The sequence below is a fragment of the Arachis duranensis genome, chromosome 2 (assembly GCF_000817695.3).
Source record: "Arachis duranensis cultivar V14167 chromosome 2, aradu.V14167.gnm2.J7QH, whole genome shotgun sequence".
NCBI lineage: Eukaryota > Viridiplantae > Streptophyta > Magnoliopsida > Fabales > Fabaceae > Arachis > Arachis duranensis.
Genome location: NC_029773.3, coordinates 2,665,285 through 2,676,598, shown reverse-complemented (window position 1 = coordinate 2,676,598; position 11,314 = coordinate 2,665,285). Strand labels below are relative to the sequence as shown.

The following is an 11,314-nucleotide window of genomic DNA, read 5'->3' as shown; positions in this document are numbered from 1 at the left end:
TTAAAAATTTGTTGGTTAATTATTATTATTATAAATGAATTTATTCTTAAGCGTAATACGTGCAAATATCACAATAATTTTTTTTTGTGTTTCATATGTTTGAGATAGATTATATAATTTTTCTTTTAATTTCACAAATCAATGAGATAAAATGAAATAGGAAACATTATACCTATGCATAACATAAGTTACTCCGCACTAGTACATTATATAAATAGATATGCTTCGTATTAAAATAAAATTCCTTTTGTTTTAAATGAAATATTTAAAAAATTATATTAGAATATTAAGATTCAAAAAGTGATTCCATAAACCAGTTTTTCAATTATTGAGTTTTACTATATAAATTAAATAATAATAAAAATTATAATTTTAAAAAATTTAAAAGATTTAAAATTTAAAATAATTACTATATTATTTAGTAAAATTTAAAATATTAAATTTTTAAATATATAATCAACAATAATTTGATAAACTCATTTAAATAAAAAAAATTCACATAAAAAATTACAATTTAAAAATGTAAAATTTTAAAATACAAATGACAAAATAACTTTATAAAATTTTAATTATTTTTATTATTTTATTTAAAGAGAATTTTATTTATTAAGATTTAAAAAATAATATTAAAATTAGTAGTATAAAAAAAATTATAAATTTAATATTATAAAAAAATTATATAAAGACTAGTTTGACTAATTTTTAAAATTTGAGGGATGAAAATGACTTACGTCTGAACTTTCAAGGACTATTTTGACTAATAAAAAACTTTTTTATATGTCAAGTGACACGTGGCCTGACATGTCACGTGGCGTGCCACGTATTACTAACTTGCCACATGGCGTGTCACGTCATCATGCCACGTGGCACTTAACGTGACACGTCATCATCCAATTGACGGAAGGACTAATTTGACTAACAGTTTATCTTTTAGGGACTAATTTTATTAAAAAAATCATTCGGAGACGAAAATAAAAATCGCGTAATCTTTTAGGAACGAATTTGAACATTAACCCCTTATTTGAATTTTGATGATAATATTTGATATGTCATACGATATACCAATTTTAATACAATAATAATATAGTTTACTCAACACAATATTGGTAGTATAATAGTATAGGAAACATTTCAAGTGCACCAGGGAGCACCGGTGCACCAGTTGTTTTAACCGTTGATTTTAATTAATATATATTATGCTTCCAATAGTATATTATTGTTGGTATAAGTTAATGATCATTTTTCTTCTTACGGTAACTTTCATTCGACAAAATAAAGATTAATCCGTCACAAATTTTAGCTTTATTTAAGAGCTTGTTACGAACTAATGAGTTGTTACATACACAATGCAAATTTAAAGATTTGAATCCTCTAAATTTTGAATTTAACTTTAAAAAATAAAGTATGGTCTATCATTATTTATTTTATAGATGAGACTAAGAGAATACATGAGAGAGAAACCATTCAATAGTGAGAAATCTCACTTTATTCTCTAAAATAAAAATCTAAAATTTAGAGGATCCGAATTCAAAATTCAAATCTTTCCATATTTATTTAAGTGAAGAACAAATAATCTAACTACTCTATTAATTTCAGTTTTCTTTTTTTTCATTAGTCCAAGTTGGTTAAGCTTATGATTTCTTTGTTTGATATAAATGAATTGGGCATCATGTTTTTTGTCTTGGCCCAATTTATGATGATAAATTGATAGTAGTGTCCAAGTTGGATGCAGAGGCTTCAATTCTTAGTGTAGTAACTGGACCAACAAAGCCCAAATAAATTCAGCCCACAATTGAAGTCATCCCAGTGTAGAAAAGAACATAGCTCTCCCTATCCAATTTTTTAAGGAAGAATCTCCTTTCTCTGAGTTGGTATCTCTTAGGAAGTAGAAGTATATTACAAGAGATTCTGACACTTTAATCGAGAGATTCTGACACTTTTAAGCAAGTAGTAAGATATTTATCTATAGTGTTTAAAAAATAAATTAAAAATCCAAATAAATCTATACAAGATACACTTATGATTTAGATTATATCCCAAAAAAATAAAGTAAAATTTATTTTATTTAATTTTTATTAATTATTACATAATAATTAATAAATATTAAATAAGATAAATTTTGATTGTTTTTAATTAATTTTTTGTTATTAAATATTTTTGTTGAATTAAATATAATTTTAAACCTAATTTAAGAGTTAGACTATATATCTCTATTTATATTAAGATATATATAAGGTATATGCATATTTATAATCAAATTAAATTTACTAAAAATAGGAATAAAGGTATACAATATTTTTCAATATATTATATAAGAAAAAGAAAAACAGAATTTGAAGTTGAGCACAAGAAACAGAAGAAGTGACAGAGAGAGAGAGAGAGAGAGGCACAAAAGAAAACAAAGACATAACAGAAAAATCTAACTTCTCCGATCACACCCCAACAGAACACGCGTCTCTTCCTTCTCTTTCTCTTCTTGAGTTGACTGCGTATGATTCTATTAATATCTTCTCACTTCTCACACACCAAAACAAAAACCCTCTTTAGTATAAAAATCACCCTCATAATCAATTCATATAACTAAATTCATCAACATAATCATTCTTTTCCCCTGTCTCTCTCTCTCTCAAGATCTTTCTTTTTGTTTTTTGTTTTTTTAGTTAATTAAAACCCATCCCCTTTTTCTTCGCTCTCGATTCAATTCCCTCAAAAGGGTCTCCAATTTCACCTTCAAAACCATAACTTTTTCTCTTTCCCCCAAATTCTTCACGGGATCCTTATAATAATAGCACCTGAAAACTGAATTAAATCCCTAAATTGAACACACCCGGCTTCGATTCTCACCAAAGGGGCTTCGATTGCACATTCAAAGCGGAATTTCCTGATTCCGATATAGATGGATCAAAACGACGAGGCAATTGCGAAAACGGCGAACTCGATTCCGTTTCCGTCGCTGAACCATTCGGCGTGGCTTGAGATCAGGCTCTTCTACGTCCGAATCTCGCCGTGCCTCGTCGACGCCGTCCCCGACCACCTCGTACTCCGCCACCCGCACCGCGAGATCGGCGTATCCCTCCAGATCAACGGTTCTCCCGTTCCGGCGGCGTCGGAGGCGGCGCCGCTCACTCTTCGCCGTGACCGCGTCGATAGGGACTCGGCCGAGGTGACATACGTCAGCACCGATAGCGTGCGCGCCACGGGGAGCGTGGAGTTCGAGGTTTACGAGAAAGAAGGGTTGTTGTTCCTATGCGGGTCTTTGGAGCGTGTGGAGAGTCAATGGGGAAGTGTGGTTCCTCCTGCGGGTTCTGGTTCGGGTTCAGGTTGGAGCATTGAATGCCACGTGGCGGCTGGTTCGGTTGGGTCGGGTTCTTCGGCCTTTTTCAGGCCGAAACTCGGGGTTTCGGCGCCTTCGATCGAGGTTTATGTTGCAGGGTGTTGCTCCGGCATGCCGGTGATTCTAAGCAAGACGATTCAGATGAGTCCAAGGAGGAGGGTGCCAAGGCATTTCACTTTAGATGCTATACCTGAAGATGAAGAGGTGATGGAGAAGGAGCACAAGGGTGTTAAAGCATTGGTACCAAATGGGAAATTGCAGGTACTTTTTGGTGTGTTTTTGTGTGTGCCAATTTTTATTCTAAGATCTTTCAATTGTGAATGATGTATTGGATAGTTAGTTGACAAATTATACCAAATTGGATTAGGGATTTGGGAATTAATGCAATAGACATTAGAGAGGAATGTTGATGTTTTGTTTTGAAGATGGTAGAATCGTGTCTTAGGTGGTTTGGATACAGAAACGATGGAGAGGAGCTAATAGGCTAACACGGTAAAGTTCTAGAGGAAAAACCATTGGAAAGGTTCTAGGTTCTAATAGTTTGAAGATAGGGTTTATGATGGTGCAATATAAAAGTTGTTTGATTTCCACATAGTGGAGTAAAGGCTAGGTGGTGGTGGTTGTTTTTGATGATGAATTATGGATGTGATTGGAAGTGCTGGCGTCTCAGATGATTTTCTGTGTAGGTTGTCAGATTAATTTAGTTGGTTTGCTTTGCAATTAGGAGTGTCTGTTTCTTTATATTTTATAAGCAATGTTTCTGTAAGTATTTGAATCTTCTTCGCATGATTCCTTAACTGCTTGAAAGTGTTTAGGAATAACATTAGTGTGATTATTTAGTGATTTTGTTTGTTCCTTTGCATGGAGTCATGCTTGTGTTTTTTCATGCGCGTGGAATTTAAAGGATTTGTTATTGCATATGTCGATTTCAAGCCATATGTATGTGTTTTTTATGACTGTTTCTGCCATCAACTGGGATCACTATTTCAAGCCATATGTTTGATTGAATGCAATAGCTCCTTTTCTCATTGGTTCATATGCTTTTAGTGCCATGATAAAGAATTTTTGTTTTCTACTTATGGTGTCATAAATTTTGAACATTTTTTTGGTGTAAACGACCGACCAGTACTATCTTGACCAATCACCTTGGATGCCAATACCATTCCCATAGGTGTACCTTAGCAACAACTAGCATAATGTTTATATTTGTCTCACTTAATCATCAAAGTAAGCTTTTTCGCTTTTCGTTGGTCAAGATGGTATGCACCACTAGTTTTTAGTGTTTGGTTAGAGCGCAATTCCCACATTTTCAGTAATGGATTTTGGACAAGCTAGTTGGAACTCCTGATATTAATATTAACATGGATGATATTTGTGCAGATAACAGGGCCGGATGCCGATGACTATGATCCTGATGGTAAGATGATGGGCCATGGTTTCTATCCTCAAGAGATGTATCTTGGTGAGGACGGACAACTTTCGTGGTTTAATGCCGGTGTTAGAGTTGGTGTTGGAATCGGCCTTGGGATGTGTGTAGGGATTGGAATTGGCGTTGGTCTCCTCATGCGTTCCTATCAAACGACAACCAGGAACTTTAGAAGGAGATTCTTCTGACCGGTAACAACAAATTCCATCGTTCTAGTTTCAAGATAAGCACAAAAAAAGAAAAATAAAATAGCAAAAGGAGGATACTTCGTAGCTCCGATCGATGATAATAGGACTTTCCTATAGATGAAAGTGTCAAAAGTAGAACCCCCAAGAAAGCAAGATATACTTGAATGCACAAAATGTTAATTTTGTAGATAAGTGGAGTTTGTGAATGGTTTTGTTCTATAGCCTTGTCTTGCTGGTATATGTTGATGTATCGCTGTGATCTGTTGGTTTTACAGTATGCTGTAAATTCTATCTGATCCTCCACCATAATAGATATGAAAAAAATAGAGAGAAATGCAAGAAGATTGTTGAGGGTGTGGTGTGTGTGAGTTACTGAGTTTTGACACTGAGCATATGTATCCGAGATTTTATTTGTTTATTAGTCTTGTAGATATTATATATTGTTTAAACAATTTTAGTCTTTAGAGCTCAATTTTTGCAAGCATTTATAGTGTTTGGAAAAAAATTATTCATCAAACTCTTGAGTCTCAACCATTTTGATCATTTTTATTCTCATTTTTTATACATTAATATAGGTTTTCTGCATTTATACCTCATCATAGCCTATAGGACAAGGTTTTTTTTTAATCAAGTTTTCTAGTTTTATTTGAATATTGTGATGAGATGAGGAAGTGATTTTGGAATTGGAAATTTTATTTTCCTTGAAATTTCATATACCTTTGTTCCATAGACATGACTAACAAGGCTTTTCAAGGGAAGTCTAGAAATATGGTTAAGTGTCTGCAATCTCCCTTTTACCATTGAATTGAAAAAAAAAACTAATAGTAAAAAATAAAAATAAAAATAAAAGTTCTTACTTCTACCTAACTCAACTTTTCATCACCTTCTTTATTGTGCTCTATGGTAATTAAGAATATATTTATTATTATTATTATTATATCAAAACCAAAACAATGGTTTAAAGGGTAAAGTATATTTTTTATCTCTAAAATTTGGTAAAATTTATAAAAATACTCTTAAGTTTTATTTTTTTAATTTTGTTCCAAAAGTTTTTGATTTGCAGGAAATATACTCATAACTGTTAATTTTTCAAAAAAATTAAAATCAATCCAATAAAAATGCATGAAAAATATGCTTGATTTGCTTGCGTTGAAGGTTGTTCTTGTGAAATTATTGTTGAATTGGTCCTAATTATTTTGAAAAATTAGCGGTCAAAAATATATTTAACTCAAATTAAAAATTTTTGGAATAAAATTGAAATAAAATGAAATTTAGGAAAATTTTTAACATTTTTATCGAACTTCGAGGATAAAAAATATATTTTATTCTTATTTAAAATATGATTTTTGAAATAATGAAAGGAAAAAATTAGTTATTTCAATCTTAAATTTTTTAAAACTTAAAAGTAAATGTTAATTGTATTCTTCTCAAAGTAATTTTTTCAAAAGCTTATATCACTCTCAATTGTTTTAGGCTTTTAGCACTTCTTTAAAGTACAAATGCGGTTTAAATTTCGGTTGAATAAGTTATTCTAAACATTAGTCGAATAATCAGCTCATTTGTCCATTTAAGTAAGTGTCAAGAATTTTTTGCCTTGTACATATAACAACCATTAAGAATGAATACTAGAATCAGATCAACTGAACACTAGTGAATCTGGAAAGGAAAAATGAACACTTACTTTAACTATATGAATAAATTAAGAATGAGATTAATCTGAGAGACAGATCAAAAGCATATATATATGTTAGTAACTTTAGACGTTCAAATTTATGGGACATGAAAGTGGAAGGACACAAACTTTGCTTGAATGCAAAGAGTGAAGGCGTAATTATGAAGCATATGGCTTAATTTTTATGGGCCACCCAAAGTTGTAACCTCGTGATTGATATGACTTTTTTGGACCATAATATCATGTGCAAATCAATGGAATCCTCATTTCCTTGGGCCCACATACCATTTGCTAGTGTCAACTCAAATAAATTCTTGTTGAAAAAAAATAAAATAGAAATTCTACTATTTTTATGATAAGTTGTTTTAAAATAAAAATTCAATAAAATAAAAAATGAGTTTTTAATTATTTTTAAATCAAAATAATAAAACTTACAAATAACAAAAATGATAAATTTAATAATAATTAAATTTTTATTTTTTCACTTTATTTTTTTCAATTCTAGAATACCCTCTCTCCCACCAAAACAGAAAAAAAAAAGAAATTCCACCAAACTATTCAAACTTTTGATTATTAATCCTAAATTTTTCTTAGCCATTGTTTTGTATAATAAGTCAAAAAAATATCTAAACATGCATGTTCATAAGCTAAACGCAAATCTTTCTAAATTGTAAACCTTTTAATATTTATCATCAAAAGTTTGTACCAATAGTAGGACTTAATGTTGCTATAATTGTCAATTGACATGTCTTACTTTTATGATTTCCAAGAGATGAATAATAATGAAAATTAATTCAATCCAAGTGAATCGATTAATACCTTTCCCACTCTTATTATCTAATTGTTAAGTGGCCTTCTTTGCCTTCTATAAATTTTAGTAAAAATAATAAAAATAAAATATTATTCCTAAAACTTGTATAAAAGAAGAAGAGTTATTTGTAAAATTTCAAACTCAAATACAAACCTAACTAATGAATTATAATTAAAGATAAAATTATTGAAATATATAGAATTAAATTTTTTTAAATATATCAATTAAATACTGATATGTCAATACGGTTAAAATTTTTTATTTATAGAATCTATCAAGTTCAGAAGATTTTGTTTTTGATATTAGAGTAATAACGGTGTTTTTTTAAAATGTGGGTTGATGGAGTGTTATTCTCAAATATAGAATCGTTTAATTAGATAAATAAAAATCGGACTGTCTTATTTGTGAGAAATATAGAAATCGGATCCGATTTGTGAGGATACAGAAATTGTACTGAGAGATTTATAAAATCGGAGCGAAGAATTTGTGAGAGTACAGAAATCGAACTGAGAAATTTTATTAAAAAAAATTAAAAATTTTTAAATATAAAAATCAGACCCTCCAATTTATAATTTATGTATCTTTCACACTTTTAAAAAACAACAAAAATTACAATGCTAAGGTATATCACTACTTTTACTTCCCTATAAAAAAAACCCTCAAGTTCAAGTGTAACCCTCTTATTATATCAATTGTGAATATAAAATTGGAGCTATGATTCTATGACAATACCTATTTCAACACGATTAGTTATCCTTTTGTACTTCTAGACAAAACTAGAAGTCTAGAACACTTCAAAGTGAAGGTACTAAGCTTTGTCCGGTAACTCCTATATATAAATAGTACAAGGATAGGGGTATAAAGGTAATTTCGTACCTCACTGAGTCCTCAATGTTCACCAGTCACCACTAAATTTATCTTGTTTCAATATTATATTTTGCTGTCAGAATCTTAGTATCTCACCCACATGACATTTCCAAACACTACAACTTCTATGTGTGAGACAATAATGCCTACATCTATAAATTGAAAAATGATTAGGTGTTCTAGAAATATTAATGTTTTAATAGATTTAGTTTTTAATTTAATTATATATATTTTGTAATAAAAAATAATAATTAAAATTATTGAATTATTAATTTTTTAGAGTATTTAATAACATTTTTTTATATATTTAATATTAAAATGATTTAGCTAATAATTGTTTTTAAGATATAAAAAATACTCTTTTTTATTAAAAGAAAATAAAAAATGAAAAATTTCAGATATATTAAAAGCTTCTATTTGTAATGAGAATTTTTTTTATTAATTATGTTGACCATATATACTTAAAGAATTTGTTAATAAGATGATCTATTTGAATGAATATCTTATCTGATTTCTGATAATTATTTTGAAAGGACAACGAAATTCGAAAAAAAAATACTTAATTTGGTCTTTGATTTTTTTTTTGAGATTGATTAGTCCCTGTACAAACAAAAAATAACATTGACTTTTTTTTATACAGAAATTAATTAATCTCATAAAAATAAAATTTAAAGGCTAGATTGAGTTTTTTTTATTAAAGATTTTATTATCTTTTAAAATAATTGTCAGGACTATTTAAAATTTTTTTTCGATCTATTTTAAAATTAATATATAGTTTTAGATAGACTTTGTAGCATATATTGGCTTGTAAATTGTAGCCTTCAAAAGCATCCAAAGTTCCAAACCTTCCACGTTCTAACCTTTAAAAATTAATTTTTAATTTTATTTAATTTTTCTTTAGCACCTTGTTTATTTAATATTTTTAATGATAACGATAATAGTAAAATAATACTAATCATGGATATACTTGTATTAAAGCAAGTTGCAACATAGATTATTTTGTTGACACATGGAAAAAAAGTTGTTTCTTAAGCTAAAATTTATGGAGCCTAAAGTTAAACCTTCTCAAAGCTAAAGTAATATACTTTTCGATATTGCATTTCTCCTTACGTTTCAATTACCCCACAATTTTAATTATCACTTTAGAATTCGGATATACTATGTTAAAGACTATTGGATATTAATATTATTATATCATTTTCATTCAAAATATAATTAGTCAACTTAGGATCTTTAAAGCTACTCTTCCATTCATATTATTACACTATTACAATGTTTTCGGCCATGGTAGCAGTATTAGTTTCTAAGTTTCAAGTTGTCGTACTAAATTATGAGCAAACTTTGTGTTATTACTAGTACTTAATTATATTAATATATATCCCTTAAGTTGATACAAATTGTGTAATTTGTTTTAGTGGAAATTCAGGTGCAGTGACTACACGTGAAATTGATAGTTGAGAACAATTAGATAATTTAACTAATTTGACTAGATTTTCATCTAACAGCTCTCAGATATATATCAACTTCACGTGAAATCGACTTCACTTGAGTTTTCACAATTTGTTTTATAAAAATATTTTATATACAACAAAAATTAACTAAAATACTTGTAATGGACGATAATTAATTTTGTTTATGATAATAAAATAATATAAAATATCAAATACTTATTTTATTATACAGTAATTAATTGATAATTAATTTTTAATATACATATAACACCATCGTAATATTTTATGAGAAATTAAAGCTAATCAATCCAAAATATTAAATGAGTAAACCAAAATATTAAATATTTAAATGAGTCAATCATATTTTTCTCTCTTGAACATTTTATAATTATTTATATAACTAGAGCCTAAACTCTAAGGAAATAAAAACATAGTAAAAATTAGTTTTATATATATTGATATGGAATATTTCTCTTACCTATCTATTCCTAACACGTTTTGAGCCTAATTTACACATACCAAGTTTATAATATAAAGGATAAGAAGAGAAGGTCCTAATTAGGAAGTTAGGCATTGATACAATGCATTCAAATCACTAAATAGTTTATTTAGTAGGAAACATTATCAAATTCTTAGAATTGTAGGCTAAATACCATGCATCAATGCATATATTTCTTAAATGTGTAATTATTATTCACTAATTAAATATAAACACAAATGTAAGGTATGTCATCATATTAAATTACATAGCCTTATATTTTTAAAATAATTAATGATTAAATCAAATAGGATTACATAATATCAATTTATATTTATTCTTTTACATTTACAATATATGAAAAAAAAAAATTAAAACCTATTATATTAATATAAACTAAGCTTGTGACTAGCCTTAAGAATATATGACATGGGGAATTCTTCTTATGACTCTCAATTTCATAATTCTTTTAATGAATATAACAAATTAGGACCATACTTCTTCTTCTTATTTTTTTTTATTATGAGAAGATTTATGTTTCATAAAAAATAAATACTAAAACACAGTATTCTCTTCATTATTTTATAATAATTGTAATATTTTTATTTTTTATTTACTTATTTTCCAAATTATTAATAATATTTACACATATTCACTTTTATTTTTAAATAACGATATAGTTTTAAGAAATTAAAGTAAAAAAATTTCTATAAAAATAATTTTATCACTTCATATCATTATTACAAAAATGCTATTTGTACTTTAAAATAAGTCACTAAAATCAGTCATTAATGTATTTATATATAAATATATGTGTAGTTTAATTTATTTTTAATATTTATTTATATCTTAAAATATATTTTATATTGGTACATAATTTTCTAATATTGATGTAAAAGTCTCGAGTTTTAGACTCACTTTTAATTTCCAAAAAAATTGTTTGTACATAAATTCCCGAAAAGAGAAACCGCCACGGCCACTCATTATATGTATAGAAGCCATGTGCTGAGGGTATTACAGACATTTCACACCGCCATTTTCCTCTATAAAACCTGAGCCTCCCATTTCGATTCGAGAGAAACGAAAG

The 11,314-nt window shown here is 28.2% G+C and overlaps 1 protein-coding gene across 1 annotated transcript; it reads left to right on the top strand.

Annotated features, from left to right (window-relative positions):
* Positions 1-2,388: 2,388 nt before the first annotated feature.
* On the top strand, positions 2,389-5,366 carry LOC107472770 (uncharacterized protein At1g01500). Its single transcript, XM_016092301.3, has 2 exons — positions 2,389-3,595; positions 4,715-5,366. The coding sequence occupies exons 1-2, from the start codon at positions 2,897-2,899 to the stop codon at positions 4,946-4,948; spliced, it is 933 nt and encodes a 310-aa protein (XP_015947787.1). The 5' UTR covers positions 2,389-2,896; the 3' UTR covers positions 4,949-5,366.
* Positions 5,367-11,314: the final 5,948 nt, after the last annotated feature.